The 21,233-nt window shown below is 40.9% G+C and overlaps 1 protein-coding gene and 1 long non-coding RNA gene across 2 annotated transcripts in view; both read left to right on the plus strand.

The window, feature by feature from the left end:
- LOC138973454 (low-density lipoprotein receptor-related protein-like) overlaps positions 1-21,233 on the plus strand; it is a 56,087-nt gene that overhangs the window by 10,705 nt on the left and 24,149 nt on the right. The window contains exons 3-5 of the mRNA XM_070346172.1: positions 1,160-1,276; positions 4,030-4,149; positions 6,304-6,423. Of these exons, the coding sequence (XP_070202273.1) occupies positions 1,160-1,276; positions 4,030-4,149; positions 6,304-6,423 (357 nt within the window). The remainder of the gene's footprint in view (positions 1-1,159; positions 1,277-4,029; positions 4,150-6,303; positions 6,424-21,233) is intronic.
- Positions 13,587-20,496, plus strand: LOC138973453 (uncharacterized). Its single transcript, XR_011458026.1, has 3 exons — positions 13,587-13,871; positions 14,606-14,656; positions 20,387-20,496. It is a non-coding gene; the product is annotated as an uncharacterized lncRNA (long non-coding RNA).

The following is a 21,233-nucleotide window of genomic DNA, read 5'->3' on the forward strand; positions in this document are numbered from 1 at the left end:
CGAGTGTTTTACGAATGGTTGTGAGTGTTTGCGAATTTCTGGCGATCATTGCGAATGCATACGAATCTATTTACGAATTTCTTGCAAATGTATTATTTGCAAGATATCCTAAATGTTGTGGGGGCATCTTCAAGCTCCGTCGCGATATAACCTTCGTGGTTGAAAACGACGTTAAACACCAAATAAAGAAAGAAAGAAAGATCTTTAAGCTATCGCAGTCACTCGCAAGCGTTCGTAAGGCTTTCGAAACATTCTTATGGATTGCCAAGAAATTCGTGAGCCATTCGCACTGTTATTATGAATTCGCAATCATTAGCAAGATGTTCGCATCATTCGTTAGGACAAGACCTAACGAATGGTTGCGTATGCATATATGCCTTCCAAACGCTGCGAATGCATTGCGATGATTACGAATGGCTTGCGGATACTTGCGAGTATTGTTGCTAAAAATTTAACAATATGCCTTCCTTGCGAATTTAAGGAGCATGTTGCTAATGTTCACAACAACAGACGAATGGTGGCGAATACTTTAGAACATTTACGAATGTCTTGCGACCATGTCCAAATCATTGCGATTTATTGGCGAATTCTACTCCCAAGGGCAATTCGGCACTGTGTGAGAACAGCAGTATGGTCGCAACAACAGACGAATATATATCTTGCGACCATATCCTGATCATTGCGATTTATTGGCGAATTCTACTTGCACGGGCAATTCGACATTGTGTGAAGGCAGCATAAGACATTTGGTTAAGTAGGATTGGGTTCACTGTGTATGTGTGTGTGTGTGTGTGTGTGTGTGTGTGTGAGAGTGTGTGTGTGTGTGTGTGTGCGAGTGTGTGTGTGTCTATGCGTGTGTGTGTGTGTGCGTGTATGTGTATGTGTGTGTGTGTGTGTGTGTGTGTGTGTGAGAGAGAGAGAGAGAGAGAGAGAGAGAGAGAGAGAGAGAGAGAGAGAGAGAGAGAGAGAGAGAGAGAGAGAGAGAGAGAGAGAGAGAGAGAGAGAGAGAGAGAGAGAGAGAGAGAGAGAGAGAGAGAGAGAGAGAGAGAGAGAATAGTGGAGGGGATTCGCAAGGCTTGACTTACGGTACAACCGTATTTTATCCTCTTTTAATTTGTTTATTGGATAATTGCTATTTTCCTTCCCTAATTATTTATAGCGAATTGGACGTGTTCACCGAATTGGTGGAAGTGCGGGACTGACCTTTGTATCTGGCATCGCGATCGCTGTGATGGAAGGATGGACTGCGCCGATGGAAGTGACGAAAGAAACTGTGGTATGTCGCAAACAGAGAGACAAGACAAGGCAATACAAGACAAATTCTTTATTTACGTGGCAAAAACAACCAGGTAATTGTTTACATGCAGTTCTCGCCCACGAGACGGAGTAATCTTCTGATTATCTGTTATATGTTACCAGCAACAACAACAACACCAAAAAACAAAAAAAACAAAAAACATCATTATTATTGCACAATAAAATACTTTGAAAAAAAAGTAAATAACTGAGGGGGGAGGGGGGGGGGGGGGGGGGGGGGGGGGGGCGGGTCCTCTGTGAATTCTCGCATTATACTTGTTCGAGTCTGAATATCGGACCCTATTGCTACGCTGAAAATACAGTAGCGATTATATATCTGTTCTGAACTTGATTTGTTGTTCCAAACTTACAAAATGACAGTTTTTGCGTCGATGCGTTGATCTCAGGTTTTGATAGCAGACGCCGTTTCTTATGCGCATTAGTTTTGCGCAGGCGCCACACTGACTTTGGAAAAAAAACCTCGACTTGACAACACAGCTGTTAAACAGCTTTTTATTAGTTCATTCGTATACAACAAAAAGAAGTTTGAGGTTTTTGTTTTTAAATTTTGAACAAGACTACTTATGAAGAAGACCAAAACACAACATCAACGGAAAACTAGAAACAACTGAAGAACTAGGATGCAACAAGGGGAGGAGAAGAGAACAGCTAATCCGTACAACGCGAGCAGACGGCAGCGAAGTTTTCAGTTTGGGTGAACTTGTCTCGTCATGAAGCGAATTTTTCAACCTCAGTTATAAACGACTACATGCATGTTAGTTCCATGGGTTGTACATCAATACTTCAGAGGAGAAGTGGGGTATGTAGTGTGGAGTTACGAGATAAGAAAAGCCGAATGCGAAAGTTTGTGTCAGTCGGCAACGGCTGAGCTCACACATGCACACAAAAACGGCTGTTCCGTTTTACTCCCCTGTTTGTATTACATCTTTCGACTTTGGGCATGTTGTGGTGTTTAGGGATAGAAAATAATTGGTTTAGTCCTGTTTCATAGGGAAGTTAGCAGAAAAGAGTATGCTATTGACATTTGTAAAGCTGTAAAACATTCCCTAGAAATTCAAGTTGTCAGTTTATGCTGTTGTCAATTGAAACATCGTGTGGTACACATGGGTAAACCAGAACCATGCGTCTTTGTTATTGCCAACATGCTTTTGGATATTGGCAAAAATGGCCGACTTCCGTAGCATTATGCTTTGATGATCGGAAGAGACCATCCAATCACAGCCCCCAAATTCCTCCACGTGTCAATCAGAATAGCTATATTAACAGCTATTGTGTTTTCAGCGTAGCAATAGGGTCCGATATTTAGACGAGACAAGCATAATGCTGACGAGTCGAAGACGAGTCGCATTATACTTGTTCGAGTCTAAATGTCGGACCCTATTGCTACGCGGAATATACAATAGCGATTATATAGCTGTTCTGACCTTGATTTGCTGTTCCAAACTTACAAAATGACAGTTTTTGCGTTGATGCGTTGATCTCAGGTTTTGATAGCAGACGCCGTTTCTTATGCCAGGCATGGTACTGAAGGAATGGCAATTTCAGCTGAAATAAAGCCGGGGGTCCAGGGGGCCGCTCAGGCCCCCTTGCGGGGTCAAGGGGCAGCGCCCCTTGTGGGGGTCAGGGGGCAACGCCCCCTGAAGCTGACAACTTTTTACTAATTCAAATGTGTTTAGTGCCCTCTCCTTGAAGCTGAGAGGGATATAAGTGAAAGATAACAAGGCTTGAGTAAGAAAAAAATAATAATCTCGAGTCAATCAGCAGATTTTTTTTTTTCTTTTTTTTTCTTCGGATTTTCGTTTTTGGCGGATTTCCGCCGATCGGCGGAAGAGTACCATGCCTGTATGCGCATTAGTTTTGCGCAGGCGCCACACTGACTTTGAAAAAAACCTCGATTTGACAACACAGCTGTTAAACAGCTTTTTATTAGTTCATTCGTACGCAACAAAAAGAAGTTTGAGGTTTTTTAAAATTTTAAACAAGACTACTTATGAAGAAGACCAAAACACAACATCAACGGAAAACTAGAAACAACTGAAGAACTAGGATGCAACAAGGGGAGGAGAAGAGAACAGCTAATCCGTACAACGCGAGCAGACGGCAGCGAAGTTTTCAGTTTTTGTTAATGGCATTTATACTTGTCTCGTCATGAAGCGAATTTTTCAACCTCAGTTATAAACGACTACATGAATGTTAGTTCCATGGGTTGTACATCAATACTTCAGATGGGAAGTGGGGTATTTAGTGTGGAGTTACGAGATAAGAAAAGCCGAATGCGAAAGTCTGTGTCATTCGGCAACGGCTAAGCTTACACAGGCACACAAAAACGGTTGTTCTGTTTTGCTCCCCTGTTTGTACTACATCTTTCGACTTTGGGCAATTTGTGGTGTTTAGGGACAGAAAATAATTGGTTTAGTCCTGTTTCATCGGGAAGTTAGCAGAAAAAAGTATGCTATCGACATTTGCAAAGCTGAAAAACATTCCCGAGAAGAAATTCATGTTGTCAATGTATGCTGTTGTCAATTGAAACATCGTGTGGTACAGATGGGTAAACCGGAACCATGCGTCTTTGTTATTGCCAATATGCTTTTGGATATTGGCAAAAATGGCCGACTTCCGTAGCATTATGCTTTGATGATCGGAAGAGATCATCCAATCACAGCCCCCGAATTCCCCCACGTGTCCGTCATTATCAATCCTTTTTCATTTCAGAAAACTGGTCATGTGGAAAATTTCGGTGGAAATGCGGTGATGGAACTCTCTGCATAGGTCAACATTTACGGTGTGATGGAAGAACCCAGTGTTCCGATGGCTCTGATGAGCAGAATTGCGGTATGTAATGTACACTAGGTCTGTCTCTTTCGACCTGTTGTGTGTCTGTCTGTCTTTCTGCGTCTGTGAGTTTGAGAGAGGGAGAGAGAGAAGTTGTACTTGCTTACATGAGCAATAATACCCAATATTGACGGACTGTGTGATGATATCTTCTGCTATGGTCTGTTGAGACAGTGATATCAAAATCGAGACCGGAGGTCGAGATTTTGATATCACTGTCGAAACAGACCAATAGCAGAAGATATCATCACACAGTCAGTCAATGTTAGATATATTGCTAATTCTCTGGACATTTTGCATTTACTATAAAGAAATTACAAAAGTTTGTCTTAGTTTTGGCTGTTCCATATCCCTCCCTCTGATTATTTCTTTTTGTTCACTCTTTTCTTGTACTTTTCAGAATTTCAAAATGTTTTTTCTTTCAAAAAGTCTTTTGTCACTTGCTCAACTAAAGTCTGGGATCATTACATTTTCATATACATTTGTTTGTTTTTAAATGTAGGTGTTTTTGTTTTTGAAGTGGGGAAGCAATAAAGAGGTCGTCGATATCAAAACTGATATCGACGGAAATGTCGTCGATATCACTTTTGCACTGAGCTCAGTTTTGCCCAATTGACCAATGGAAATTCACGTTACATATGAAATAGCAATATTAATAGATAAATGAATTTATTTTAAATACCAATATCGAACAGACGCCCTCCTTCTACTTAAAGGCACAGTAAGCATCCCGTAAACCATCACAGATACTGTCAGGCTTTTACACACAGTACAAACACCCTTTCATTAAATCACTCACCGCTTGAGAACATCTTAGGTGCCCTCGGTAAAGAGCGAGACATTTTCAAAGAATTTATTTTTTCGTGGTTTATCTTACGTGAACCCGTGTGATCCAGTTTCCTATTTTGGCTCACGTAAGTGTAGCCTATGCAATTCTAAATTTTTGTCTGTCTGTGCGTGCGTGCGTGCGTGTGTGATAGAAACTTTGACATTTGACTTAACACCGAAATACTAATTTCACCTAGTTATTATCCAAGCAACATTTTCAAAGTATTGAAGCAATGATCAACTGTTACATTTCGTCGGCATGTGTGTAGTTAAAGTGTGTATCCACAGAAAACGGGTGGTGTGGGGTTTTGGGCGGGTAAAAGCATGTGACTGGTTTGTGTCGTGTGTGGTATGTAGACCAGGTCAGGGGTCAAGATCAGGTCAGGTCGCGTGAAGGATTGTGGTATAGACTCACTTTCCAGTTCTCACCTCTGCATTCGCCAATTCGGGGAAGACGATTTCACATTGTTCGATTTCTTAGCTCAAGAAAAATCTATAGATATACCAAAGCCAAAGGAGATTTCCAACATTATATGAAACTTAGGCAGTATTTGTAACATTTATTCGTCCGTGTGAATGTTTTCGTTGGGGTACGAAAATGGGTGGAATAATGGTTTTGCTCAGTTTATATTATTTTTTGTAATTCCAGAAATGGTAAAGAATAGAATTAAATCGATTACTAAGCTTTCACTTTCAATTAGAATTTTGAAATTTCTAATGACCAAACTCATTAATTAAATTTAAAGCTGAAATGCAATCCCATAAAAAGGCTTGGTCAAAAAGTCCATAATTGACCAAATATCTATCAATTTGATTGAAAAATGAAGACGTGACAGTGCCGACTCAACTGGATATGACACCATCAAAGACATTTATAAAAATATAAAAGGAAAAAAATATCATTCCGATCACACACACACACACACACACACACACACACGCACACACACACACATACTAACAAACACACACACACACACACACACACACACACACACACACACACACACACACACAACCACCACCACCACCCTCGACTCGAATCCCTTTCTATGTTAAAACGATTAATCAAAACTTGACTTAGTCTAACACAACAGAATTTCTTGCCCTTTCTAAACTTGCACCACTCTCTTTCACACACCAGAGTAGCGTGACTGCGAGGTAGATTTAAACGAAATTGGTATCCCATGTTAATTATGACTAAAAAGCAAACATATGGATGCAAAACAAATGTGAAATATCGTTCAGTTTTACTTTTAGTCATCGTTTTGATGGAATACTGTTTCTGAGACATTATTTAACATTATCAATCCTTTTTCATTTCAGAAAACTGGCTATGTGGAGATGATCAGTGGAAATGCGGTGATGGAACTCTCTGCATACGTCTAAGTTTACAGTGTGATGGAAGAACCCAGTGTGCCGATGGCTCTGATGAGCAGCATTGCGGTATGTGTCTCTTATGACCTGTTGTGTGTCTGTCTGTCTTTCTGCGTCTGTGAGTTTGAGAGAGGGAGAGAGAGAAGTTGTACTTGCTTACATGAGCAATAATAATAGATAAATGAATTTATTTTAAATACCAATATCGAACAGACGCCCTCCCCCTACTTAAAGGCACAGTAAGCATCCCGTAAACCATCACAGATACTGTCAGGCTTTTACACACAGTACAAACATCCTTTCATTAAATCACTCACCGCTTGAGAACATCTTAGGCGCCCTCGGTAAAGAGCGAGACATTTTCAAAGAATTTATTTTTTCGTGGTTTATCTTACCCCTCAGCCATCGTGAACCCGTGTGATCCAGTTTCCTATTTTGGCTCACGTAAGTGTAGCCTATGCGATTCTAAATTTTGTCTGTCTGTGCGTGCGTGCGTGCGTTCGTGTGTGATAGAAACTTTGACATTTGACTTAACACCGAAATACTAATTTCACCTAGTTATTATCCAAGCAACATTTTCAAAGTATTGAAGCAATGATCAACTGTTACATTTCGTCGGCATGTGTGTAGTTAAAGTGTGTATCCACAGAAAACGGGTGGTGTGGGGTTTTGGGCGGGTAAAAGCAGGTGACTGGTTTGTGTCGTGTGTGGTATGTAGACCAGGTCAGGGGTCAAGATCAGGTCAGGTCGCGTGAAGGATTGTGGTATAGACTCACTTTCCAGTTCTCACCTCTGCATTCGCCGATTCGGGGAAGACGATTTCACATTGTTCGATTTCTTAGCTCAAGAAAAATAGATAAAGAAGATATACCAAAGCCAAAGGAGATTTCCAACAGTTTGATCTACACAGCGTGTTTCCAGTGTCTGCGCAGGGAAGATCAGCTGTCGAAAGCGCAGTGTCGATCTGGCAGTCGTGTCCCCAGTAACAATGTAAGTACAGACAGATCTAGTGTCTCCTACTCATAAAGAGTGTCACATAAGCTCACTGATCATTCGTTTTGTTTAATTTCTTTCTATTTCAGCAGACACGGATATGAAAAACAGTGCTAGGCAGTCACCTCCAGTGAAATTAGTTGATCTAAACTGCCTGTAATATTTGGATGTCTTTGTTCTAGGTTAGATTTATGTGAATTTCAAGACTTGCAGTGGAGTCTCAAGTTTACTCTCGGCACGGTTGGCCTAGTGGTAAGGCGTCCGCCCCGTGATCGGGAGGTCGTGGGTTCGAACCCCGGCCGGGTCATACCTAAGACTTTAAAATTGGCAATCTAGTGGCTGCTCCGCCTGGCGTCTGGCATTATGGGGTTAGTGCTAGGACTGGTTGGTCCGGTGTCAGAATAATGTGACTGGGTGAGACATGAAGCCTGTGCTGCGACTTCTGTCTTGTGTGTGGCGCACGTGAAATGTCAAAGCAGCACCGCCCTAATATGGCCCTTCGTGGTCGGCTGGGCGTCAAGCAAACAAACAAACAAATCAAGTTTACTCTGCCCGTATAAAACTGTCTACTATTTACTTGAACATGCAGATACAGTGAAACCCGGCTATATTGAAGTGGCACGGGACCCGGGAAGACCTTAAATATAGCCGAAACTTCAATATAGGCAATTCTCGGTTATATTGAATTTCCCTCCTTGTTCCTTCAGAAATTCAATATAACCGAACTTTTTTTCACTATACGTTCTTATTTCCGTGTCCACACATTGCGTTTGATGTGAGATATATTCCCATTAATCTTTCACCTGTTGGCGGTTGTTCTTCGAGCCTCCTTGCTTTCAGTTTTGCACACACACACACACACGGACACACACTCACACACTCGCACGCCCCCCCTCCCTTACACACAAACACACATTCCATATTCCTCAGCTACTTTCTTTCTTTTTTTGCAGCCAGTTTCCAGCTTCTGAATAAGCTCGATTTTTCTTTTAATTGTCAGACTCACCCTTTTTACATTTAGTCAAGTTTTGACTAAATGTTTTAACATAGAGGGCGAATCGAGACGAGGGTCGTGGTGTGTGTGTGTATGTGTGAGTGTGTGTGTCTTGTCTGTCTGTCTGTGCGTGTGTGTGTGTAGAGCAATTCAGAGTGAACTACTGGACCGATCTTTATGAAATTTGACATGAGAGTTCCTGGGTATGATATCCCCGGATACTTTTTTTCATTTTTTGGATAAATGTCTTTGATGACGTCATATCCGGCTTTTTGTAAAAGTTGAGGCGGCACTGTCACACCCTCATTTTTCAATCAAATTGATTGAAATTTTGGTCAAGCAATCTTCGACAAAGGCTGGACTTTGGTATTGCATTTCAGCTTGGAGGCTTAAAAATTAATTAATGACTTTGGTCATTAAAAATTCGAAAATTGTAATTAAAATTTTTTTTTTATAAAATGATCCAAATTTACGTTTATCTTAGTCTTCATCATTTTCTGATTCCAAAAACATATAAATATGTTATATTCGGATTAAAAACAAGCTCTAAAAATAAAAAATATAAAAATTATGATTAAAATTAAATTTCCGAAATCGATTTAAAAACAATTTCATCTTATTTCTTGTCGGTTCCTGATTCCAAAAACATATAGATATGATATGTTTGGATTAAAAACACGCTCAGAAAGTTAAAGCGAAGAGAGGTACAGAAAAGCGTGCTTTGCAGCACAGCCCAACCACAACCGCGCTAAACAGGCTCGTTAATGTCACTGCCTTTTGTACGAGCGGCGGACTACGGTCATTGTGAAAAAAATGCAGTGCGTTCAGTTTCATTCTGTGAGTTCGACAGCTTGACTAAATGTTGTTATTTCGCCTTACGCGACTTGTTTGTTTTGCAGCCATTTTTGCTAGTGTACAAAGGGAAACTACTCGCATGAACAAGAGAAATTAAGTCGGGGAGATCTACGCACCACAAGACTACATGGCGTAGCTGCCAGAGGCCCGCGGCATTGTTAGACTGTAATTGTTATCAGAGACCTCCTGACTCGAAAGTTGATGCTGATCTGGCCTCTCCCCTTCCTCAACTGATTGCGCTGACAGAGGCGTGTCATATCATTCGGCGCCCGCGCAGTCATTGTTCTTAAAAATAAAAAGTTAAACAAATCTTTGGAGCAAACATTTAATATAGCCAGGTAAAAACGTCCAGTGGGTTTAATTTTTGTTTCAATATAGCCGGGATTTCAATATAGCCGACTTCAATGTAGCCAACATTTTTTAACAAAGAAAAAGTAGAGCTTCAGCCGGGACCTGAAAAATTCTTCAATATAGCCGGGATTTCAATATAGCCTACTTCAATATAGCCGGGTTTCACTGTATAAGGAAACGGGATGAAGCTGTTCTCAAAGTCAAAATTATTACGATTTTGCTTTAGTTTCAAAACATGCTCTGTCATGGTTCTGTCTGTAAAATGTGGTGCCTTTCTACAGACAATTTGTGAATGCTAGATCTACCTTGATATGTATCACGTTTCATTCCAGACTCCTCTCTTTGATTGTACTATTTGCTGTTTACGCACTAAGCTTATCACGATTCGTTAATGTCCGTAACGTTTGGAAAACTCACCATGCAACAGCTTCCTTGTCTTTGTTGGCATTTTTTTTAAGGCAGCACAACGTAAGATTAGCTTCTGTTGGACAGCAGGTAGAATGCGAGTTTTGAGACAACGACAGTCGTCCAAAGAAAGCTTGCTGTGGAATTTCGTTCTACATAATGGCACATGTGATTCTGTATTTTTCAGCGGTTAATGTTAATGGTTTATTTTTTCCTCTGTTGATTTCTTCCTTCTGAGTTGATCGTTATTATTCAAACAAGACCATCAGATAGCAAGGGTGGATCCAGGAAAGGGGGGCACACCCAAACTGTTTTTCACGAACTTGAAGTCGCGAAGCGCCTGAATTGAGGGTGCAAAGCGCCCAAAAATGCCAGGGTTGGTCGGGTACATGACCCCCCCCCCCCCCCCCCCGAATTTCTCTCTCTTTCCCTATAGAGGGGGGGGGGGGGGTCCGGGGCCCTTCCGGGGACCTTCCGGGGCCCTTTCCCCGCCCCCCTCTTAAATCCACCACTGGAGAGTACCTCAGTTGCTCCTCAAAATGGACTGTGAATAGTCTGTTGACCGTCAGAATTATTTTAAGAACCAGGCTGCTGCAGTCAGTTGACATGTTTCGCATAATGTAGGATTCCCATGCATGCTGCATAGTAAAGTAGCTTGTATAACACGACTATTCAGTATCAAAACACTGTTTTTCTTTGTGTAGGTTGTAGTCATCACAACTAATCGTATTTTGCCTTTTGTTTCAGAAAGGAGGATAAGCTACAACAAGATCGACGCTATGTCAGATATCACGCCGTATAAATAGATACATCGTGTTTTGGTCGCACAACACAAAAGTTACGGGTCGCACTACACGAAGAAGGGTAGTTGGTCTCGAAATATCACTTAAACAGCTTCTCAAAATGCATGATGTTACTAAAGTTAGTGTCTAACATGTACCTCATATATTCGTCTTTTTGTTGAATTAAAGTGATCACTGTAATATATGTCACAGTGCCCGTATTCAAAGACTTCTTGAAATATTTTGCTTTCAGAAACCAAAACCTGGCATTCATAGCTGTTTTTATTGATATTACATTCATACAAAAACACACTTCTTGTAATAGAGACATGGACTAGCATATGTTTAGTGCATCTTGTGATTTTGGTTGCGCATACAGATCAATTCAAAGTTATGTAGTTGGAAAACACAATGTTACGACACGCACAACTTGCATGTTACAGATAGCACTTAGTTTTGGGTTTCAAATGTTACGGATCGCACAACTATAGGTTCAAACCTAACTACCAAATATTATTGTTTTTTGTGTAGTTTTGTACAATCTAATTACTGTAAACTTACGTATTGAGACTAAATACTGTATCACACTATTAATGAGTGCTTGTTAGCTTCCATAAGCATTATGTCAAACAAAAATCTAACAAAACTCATGCTTTGGCCAACACAGGACATTTTGGTATGTGTTTCTGTGTCGTGATCAAGCATCAGGAGCCGTCATCGCATGTATTTGGCCCGACAGTATCTAATAAGAATGGACGTAAGTGTGTCTGTCCGTCTGGCTGTGGTCGCCATTTCTTAGAGATGGCAAGATGCCGGCACAATATAGTGTGCATGCACACTGCACATGCCTAGGAGCCGCAGATGTGCACCTGGGTTTCTTGATTCATTGTTTCCTTCATCCCGTTACCTACCTTGTAAGCGCTCACCCCATGTATGCACCAATTTCGATTGACAGTTGGGTTTGGGCGACGTGGTATCTGAAGTCAGGTCGTTTTAGGTGCATGGTTACCTTTATTTGAGCGGCTCTCACGTGACCCGTGTATGGTATAGACTTTGATCCCAGCGAAGCTGGAGGTATCCCACGAACGCTATTCATGCCAATAAATCATGATAAAGAAGGATTCTTTGTGCACACACTCAGGCTACAGTATGTGGATGGAAGTTCCCCCAAAATTGGGAACAAACTAAGTTAAATACGGAAGGTGACGACCAATTCTTCGATTATTGATCCGTCGCCACCCAGGGCAGAGGGCCCCAAAGAAGGGGGGGGGGGGGGGGTATCATCACGATCACGGGAAGGGAAATTTTAGCTCTCACGATCACAGTTACATTGATTTTTGTTTTCACGATCACACACACCTTGACGAATAGAGGATCATAGAGTGATACAGCTGTGAAAAATGTACGTTGAAAATAAAATGCTTTGCAATAATGCCCATCACGATCACGAAAACAAATGACGATCACGATCACGAGACTTGATTTTTTTGTCATCACGGATCACGGGCAAAGTCCCATCACGATCACAGAAATGGAAATTTCGGCAATCACAGTCACAGAAAGGTAAAAAAACGCCAATTACGATCACGATTTTAAACCCTTTGGGGCCCTCAGGGCAGATATGTTGGGCTGGAATTTCTAGAGACTAGGTTATAATATTCGCGCAATTAGACCACGTCAAGATTTGTTTGACATCAAAGGTTCGTGACGTCATCCCCTCTCTGGGGCTTTTTCCTCGCGCGCGTGGCGTCTGTAGTTTGCACGTTTATGTGTACAAGTTAGTGTGTGTGTGTGTGTGTGCGTGTGTGTGTGTGTGTGTGTGTGTGTGTGTGTGTGTGTGTGTGCGTGCGTGCGTGCGTGTGTATGTGTGTATACATGTGTTTGGGTACGTGTGTGTGTGTGTGCATGGATTGTGTGTGTGTGAGTGCGTGTGTGTGTGTGTGTGTATGTGTGTGTGTGTGTGTATGTGTGCGTGCGTGTGTGTGTGTGTGTGTGTGTGCGTGTGACGTGGTTTGCGCGCGCGCCTGTGTGTGTGTGTGTGTGTGTCTGTCTGTTTGTGTGTGTGTGTGAGAGAGAGAGGGAGAGAGAGAGAGAGAGAGAGAGAGAGAGAGAGAGAGAGAGAGGGAGAGAGAGATGATGATGATGATGATGATGATGATGATGATGGTCCTTACTTCTAATACAAATGTCAAATAAATGATAAACAAGTAAAGCACAATGACAAATAAACAAAGTAAACGAACGAACGAACCAGCAAACAATCGACAAGAAAGCAAACAAGCAAATAAACATAAACAATAAAATGACAACGTAAGCAACATACAAATCGAAAGCGAAACATGCAACATGTTAATTGAGGTTACACATGTAAAGTGATCGACAGTAAAATTCACACGATACCAACGTTTACACTAATGCTAATAATGATTATATGGTGTAAATGATGAAGATGATGATGATGATGATGATGATGATGATGATGATGATGATGAAGTGATGATGGAAAATCGCAACATAAATTCCACATAATACATATAATAAAGAACATATTTGTGTAATTCATAAAGCTTTGCCAATTATTGACAGCTACTTGCACGTGTTAAAGGTGGTCGTCTACATTTTGACTTTTTTCCAATAATCGTATGGTTAGATTTCGCTAAAAAGTTATTTCAGATGATGAATGAACCATGGGTCAAAAAGTTACAGAAAAAAACATATATGTAAAAAAAGTTTTTATTTTTTGGGAGCGTGACTCACGCTTCCAATGTTTACTTTTCTGTTTTCTGAGACCATGTGCTTTGCCTAAAAATATCGACCAATCAAATTATTAGCGGCGCATGCGCAAAGAGTCATTTATGGTCCAAAGATGTCTGCCATCTTGCGCCAGTTACGTAAAAAGCAAAATTGTGATCGATCAGGGCGGCATAGGTCTGAATGTGTACATTTGGGGGACCAGAAACAACCCTGAGATGCAGCGAAGTTGGAATTAGGCGCCAAATTCAACCGGCAAGTGGCAAAAACACTATGATGCTCATTGAAAGTTACGTCGGGGGTGTGTTCAAAGTACTTTTGGCAAAATCGCAAGCAGGACAAAGCCCTGGGAGTTTTTCCTGTGGAAGAGCATGCTGAAACGGAATGTAAGTATAATTGTTGACATTACACCCAACCTTTACTTTGATCTTCCATTAACTTTACTTGTATATTTGAATTCAAACCTAGTTATTACGTTTCACAGTTCTGAAACAAAGCTTGTACGTACATGATTACCATTTCACTGTAGGCTGAAAGGGCGCGTCCGAACATTTCATACTCAAAGGCGGTTTGAAATCCGGGCTTACTTTTAGATCTGGTTTTTACATTATGTATTCCTCCACATTTTTTCCTTTTCTCAGCTAGTGTCGTGTCGTGATGTGTCGTGGGAAAGGGAGGAGGGGAGTTGCATTTTCAGTGGCCGATTCTACTTCGGATAGATCATAGATCTATACAGACGGTATCGCTAACTCGTCATCTATGGACAGATCAAGCTCATCCAGATGAATAGAACTAAAATGTCACATTTTTGTTAGAATCTTATAGATCTGTTCTTAGTTTTTACGGTATGGCTTCAGCTACATTCAATCTGCGTGTGCCTTACACGAACGACTGTTGAAAAAAAAAAAGATTCTCTTCAGAGATTCATGATACTATTCAGTTTTAACCACCACGTTTTTACATTGTGTGATTAAATGATAAGGTGACGTGCATCTTCACACAGTCGCGCGCGTGTGTGTGTGGTGTGTGTGTAAGGGGGGGGGGGGGGGGATATGTCTGTCTGTGCCCTGTGACTTCAACATAAATTGTGTGTATTCAACAGTAACGTTGCACATTGCAGATCTGTGCGCCAGGAATGTGGACAAGGAAGCCGCAGTTTGAGCAAGCAACGGTAAGCTATTTCATTCGAAAGCTGTTTTATTCGATTACAGCGAGTCCGTTTGTAAGCAAGCTTTTATGATGTTCCTGTACACAACCTTCATCAATGCTACAGGGATACTGTTTCAAGTGTTTAACATTGAAACTGTGTGTGTGTGTGTGTGTGTGTGTGTGTGTGTATACGAGTACGTGTGTGTGTGTGTGGGTGGGAGAGAGAGAAAGACAGAGAGAAAGAGAGAGAGAGGGAGAGAGAGAGAGAAAGAGAGACTGTGTGTGTGTGTGTGTGTGTGTGTGTGTGTGTGTGTGTGTGTTCGCTCTGAAAAAACGAGAACACGCAAAAATAAACATCGTATTTGGTCAAGGTATCAGAAATATTTAGTGTAAATAATAGCTAATAGTGAAGGGTAACATTTTTTTCTTCTCATAGCCTTTATTCATCAAGCTGACAGTGACAACATAATAAGGGAACACAGACAAATTAAATAACATATCCACAACTACTATAACAACAAATGCAAGCGGACCAATAGTTGCAACAAACTTCAGGCTAAATAACATCAAAAAGAAAGGACCAGGGGAAAAAGAGAGATCACACGTATCTAAGAAAACAGCGGTAACCATTTTTATGTCCGAATGTATCATTAAAACCACTATATCCACATCTTGCCTGTTCTTAGTGTCATGCAATCATGAGTAGCAAGTGGTGTAAAAATTGAGAGACACAGAAAGGCACAGTCGTTCCCATGAAAACTTTTGGCTCACCATCTCAGATTTAGACAAGATTGTACATGAACAAAGACTTAGATTCGACAACCTGGCTGCTTCATGCGCAAAGTGATAATTTATTTTGATGTGTTATCATCACAGATTCCTGCTTGTGTTCGTTCACAAATCAGTCAATAAAAAACAATCACAAACTGCACCCAGGCTGATTAGTTGATGTGTTTAGCAATGGTCTTTTCAGGCCTGGTCTGTTCTGAGACTGTAAATCGAATAGTTTACTCGGGAAGGACTGAACCTTTCACATCAATATTCAACAAAAACCAACAAAACGTCTGAATAACACATACGAGAAGGGGGGAAACATTAATTTGTGTGCTTTTGTTATCAGGGGAGGGAACTATCTAATCCGAGCAAAATTACCTCCCTTGATTTGTCTTACGTGATACATACTTGTGCAAAGTGAATAAAAAGTGCATCAGTCACAAACAAATACAACTATTTAGCAGGATCAATTAGTACACTTGATGCATATATGAATGTTGATCTATTCAGAATAATAAATAATGTCCCGGCTGATACTACCTGCTAAATTATTAGCAGATTATCATCGATATTTGTGTTCCCTATGCACAGCGTTTGTTTTTCGGTTGTTGTTTTGGTTCATGTAACGTTTCAGGCGTATTCTCAAGACATTTAGAGAACTGTTATGGAAGCCTGAAGATCAAAGACAAAAATGTATTTACCGTAAAATGCACAAAAAAAAGAAAACGGGTTTTCTAATAGCGGACTGCCATTCTGATTGTGGACTTTAGCATGCATAGCCGTGTCAGAAGACAACAAATATACCTGCAGCCCGATTACTTGAAATGTGGCATCGGTATTAAGTGTGTGTGTGTGTGTGTGTGTGTGTGTGTGTGTGTGTTTTTTTGATGCAGCTGCAGAAGTAAAGAAGCTAATGTCTTACAATATTTTCAGAAATGATCGCTCTATGTTTTACTACAGAACTGAAGGAGCAATGGTTGAGAGTGAGGGGGTAGGTATGCAATATACAAGTGGGTAGATTTGTGAACCATCTGTGTGCCCGCTAGGTGGAAGGCGTCCATGGCATCCATGTAAGAATACATCGCTGCTCTGCCGATTCAGGATGAAGTCATAAGTGTCCAAGCCATTGTCCTGCAAGAAAAAACACGTCATTTTTAGTCCATTTATGAATTTCTGTGACTAAGCTTTGGTTTAATCATCGGCCTGATAATGATGACCTAAAAGCAATAGATTTGTTATCAAAAACAATTGGAAAAAAAAAGTAAATTAATTCTTTCCTTCTCCTTGTATTTATCAATGTGTTTATTCTTTTCTTCTTTTTTTTTTCTTGGGTGGGAAGGGGGGTGGTGGTATTGGAGGTGGGAAGGGGGAGGGTGGTGGAGGTTGGGAGGGGGGGTGGGGGTGGTGGTGGAGGTTGGGAGGGGGTGTGTGTGTGTTGTAATTAGTTGTTTTCAAACACTTCGGACAGATACTGATGCGCCGGAGACATAGCAGAATTTTTCGGGGATGCATAATCTTGCGATCAGATGTGCAAGATGGTGATTGTTCTACACTACTCGTCATAAAAAAACTTTACAGATGCGTTTGAGGGCAGATCTTTATGATGAGGCCGTTTATCGTAAAACCAATTATATGACTGGAAAGGCCTTTTATGCCCCTAACTTATTCAGAAAACAGATTGAGTTTACATGACGTAGTGTCGATACAGTGAAGCCTACAACACAAACACACCCCAAAATCAAATTCGCAATATCAAGGTTCCCGCGTTAAAATTGACAACGAATCAGAACTGCTAAAACAAAACATGTTTAGCATGTTCTTAGACAAAACAATCAAATTTGCATCCAAATCAGTAAGTTTTGTTCACATATCTTGTCTAGACTAACATGGACGCTATGGCATGCTGAGCGGTGTAGGTGTCAATCCTCTCAGCAGGCATGAAAGGCAGTTTTTAAAGCCGCTTTAGCGGGTAATGAGACAAAAAAAATGGTACAAATCACGGTAAACATTTTTACAAATCACGTTTTTGCGCCCGATATTTTCTTGTCAACTCCAAAGTCAAGGAACGAATACGAAATCCCTTGACTTTTGGGGTAGCGCGACTCTGTTACTGTTAATTTTAAGATTTTTATTTTTAATTTTTATTTTCATTACTCGGAGGTCCCATCGTTGGGAAATTCCGGTCGCTTCCTCCCAGTGGAAAGCTAGCAGTGACAGAGTCGCACTACCCCAAAGTCAAGGGATCTATTAGTCCCCTTTCGCCGTTATCCCAATTCGCCCCCATCCCATTTTGGCGACATTTCTTAGGCCAAGTGTCATTTTACCACCATATCATGTACCATTAGCTCCACATCCCATTTTGGCGCAATCCCGTTTCGCCGTTATCCCATTTTGCCCCCATCCCATTTTTGTGACATTTCACAGGCCAAGTGTCATTTTACCACCGTGTCATACCACTAGCGCCACATTCCATTTTGTCGCCATGCCGTTTTGCCGTCATCCCATTTCGCCGCCATCTCTATTTCGTGACATTTTGGATTGTGGCAAAAATGGGATTTGGCGTAAACGGAATGTCTTCCTTTTTTTATAAGGGGCTTATTGTCCGTCAGGTCTTAATTGCCTATATTGGACATGAATTGGTTTATACGATTCGAGTTTTTACGCCCTCATGGCTTTTGATGTATGCGTGTTTAGGTGGTATCAGCCATCTGCACTTATGGTAGAATGACCAAGATCTTTAACGTGCCATTGTGGTGACACGGGGGTGGGAGATGGATACCGTCTCTGGGTCTGCACATAAAGTTGACCCGTGTCCGTCCCGGCCCGGATTCGAACCAGCGACCTTTCGATCAGTCTAGTGCTCTACCACATGAGCTACCCGGGCCCCATGTCTTCCTAGTTGAATAACGCAGTATAGTAGTATAGTGAGGCTTGGCAAGAAGAATAAATAAAAAATTTGATGGCGGCCAAATGGGATGGTGTCAAAATGGGATGTCGCGCTATTGTTATGACACGGTAGTAAAATGACGCTTGGCTTGTGAAATGTCGCGACAATGGAATGGGGGCAAAATGGAATGCGGTGAAACGGCATGGCGGCCAAATGGGATATGGTGTCAAAATGGGATGTCGCGCTATTGTTTGTAAAATGACGCTTGGCTTGTGAAATGTCGCAAAAATGGGATGGGGAAAAAAATGGGACGGTGGTAAAATAGGATTGCACCAACATGGGATGTGGAACTAAAACCACCCCCACCACTCAGCGTAGAGGCTCTAAACAAGAAAAATTAATAAAAAGAAAAGGCATGCATTACTTTGTGGAATACGATATTTTTACATTTTTACAAATCGCGGTTTTAGGTTCGACGTGATTTGTAAAATGTTTTTACATTTTTACAAACCACGGGTTAACAGTAACTCGCTAACGCATTGCCTTCAAACTTTCGGAGAGTTGTGCTAACACATGTTGTAAAGTACTTTCGGAATTTCAAGTAATTTGAGACATTAGGTCTGCTGTTATTTGTCATGTCAGAAACAGTTCTTAAATTGACGATAGGTTTTTGCTGAATCATTGAACAAATTTTATTTGTTGAAATCTTTAAGAACAATGACAGATGCGCCACATACTCAAATTTCATGTACATATTTTATCAGACATGGGTGGTATGAGGATTTCAACGCGAAAGTAGTTTTTTTAAGAAGTTGACTCATTCAGAGCGCTGAGCGCAAATGTCGGCCTACGCATAGCAAAGCTCACTGCCAACACGCTTAACTGATCAATGGCTCTTGAAAAAGCATTTTCCAAAAATGTGTGTGTGCGTTTAAACAAGTGCACTTTGAACAGCCATTGGTGAACCTGTATTAAATTTAAGGGTAAATTGAAGCTTTCATTTTTCTAAATGCATGCTAATTCTAAAAAAAATTCTGTTCAATCGGACAGGGTACATCTTTATTTTTAAAACTCTTTCTGGGATGACACATAACAGCAGAACTAATACCTCACATGACTTGAGATTTCGTGTGTACTTTACGACATGTGTTAACACAAATCTCCGAAAGTTTGAAGGCAATGCGTTTGCGAGTTACTCAAATGTACCATTCTTTGTCTTATTACCCGCTAAAATGGCTTCAAAACTGCCTTTTATGCCTGCTGAGAGTATTGACACCTACACCGCTCAGCATGCCATAGCGTCCATGTTAGACAAGATATGTGAACAACACATACTGATTTGGATGCAGCAAGAGTGACCCTGTTTTTTATTTTTTTATTATCTCAAATTGAAGAACAACTCATTTTTTGCCCACACAAATTGATTTGTTTCAGCTGTTGTGCCTAGCAGTGTTGTTTTGCCATTTTGAAGAAGACTGGGTGACAGGGTGACCCCCAAAAATGCAACCTTCAAAAATGCTAATAACTTCTACATCTGTTGACCGAATCACTTTATATTTGGGTGACATAAACTTCAGCTACCGTGACACTTTCACAAAGGGGCAATTTTGTAGATCAAATGGTCAGACTTTTGTGCTATTTCAACAACAAAAAAAGTTGCCAAGATGTGGAAGGGTCATGCATAGCCTTAAGTTTATGTCCCCCAAATATAAAGTGATTTGGTCAACAGATGTAGAAGTTATTAACATTTTGGAGGGTTGCATTTTTTTAAGGTCAACCTGTATTTGCCAAAAAATCAGCCTGACTAGGCCATTTCTACTTTAGTATTACGAACTGAATTTCCAGGATGTTGTTATAACATTTAAAGATTAATAACTGAAACAGGACACATTTCTAAAGATTTCATATAACGATTATCCGCCCTATCCTGACACGCCCATCACTTTTCAGGTTGTTGTTTTTCATCATAATTTTAATGCATAATTACGGCACATCATAGTCGAGTCATGCACAACTTATGGCGATTAACAGCAGTGTGCTAACAGTTTTGAAACTGTTTCAGATTTTTAAGTACTATTTTTGTAATTACAGGTCTTTGACGGGTGGTTATCAACCTCCCTTCACCTACCTTGGTAGTGGTGACAAACACACCTGGAAGGACATGTGGCTGCACTTGAAGTAGGCTCCTCTGGGAAGGATCCTAGCTCTGCAGGCCATTCCCAAAACCGGGGATGGGAGCCGCTCAGCAATGGACAGGACCAGCTAGCTCCCCCGCGGTCATCTCGTTAATCATGTTCTGACCAACACAGTTAAAAGTCCTATTGTCATGAAATAATGTGATGCATTCAAATTTTTATCCATTTTATCTGTTTTAGTAGATGTAGTATTATGAAACCAGCGGCATATAGATATAATTATAAGCCATGCGCACTTGACCGGCATTCATGAACTTTGTGGAATTATCATCCCATATCTCAGGCCAATGTACACCAAATTTGAAGTAAGTTGCATAAGTAATTCATGAGTTATCATCATTTTAATGGGTGGCATGGTTTTTTTTAATTTTGTTTTGTTTGGGGGGGGGGGGGGGGGGTACTTTGTACATGTTTGTGTGTGTGTGCTTTATGCATTCAGATGTATACATATGTAAGAGTGTATAATAAGTTGGTATATAATTAAAATTCTGCTGTTAATAAATTGTGTCTCGACTGATTGATGGGATTGTCGATTTTGTAAGTATCCTTTTAAACAGCAAACGGAAGTATAGTGTGTCACCACCGCCCCCCCCCCCCCTCTCTCTCTCTCTCTCTCTCTCTCTCTCTCTCTCTCTCTCTCTCTCTCTCTCTCTCTCTCTCTCTCTCTCTCTCTCTCTCATATGCACACACACGCATTTACAATATACAGCCCACACTTGAATAACTGAGATTAACATAAGCAC

This window comes from Littorina saxatilis, linkage group LG8 (genome assembly GCF_037325665.1).
Source record: "Littorina saxatilis isolate snail1 linkage group LG8, US_GU_Lsax_2.0, whole genome shotgun sequence".
Taxonomy (NCBI): domain Eukaryota; kingdom Metazoa; phylum Mollusca; class Gastropoda; order Littorinimorpha; family Littorinidae; genus Littorina; species Littorina saxatilis.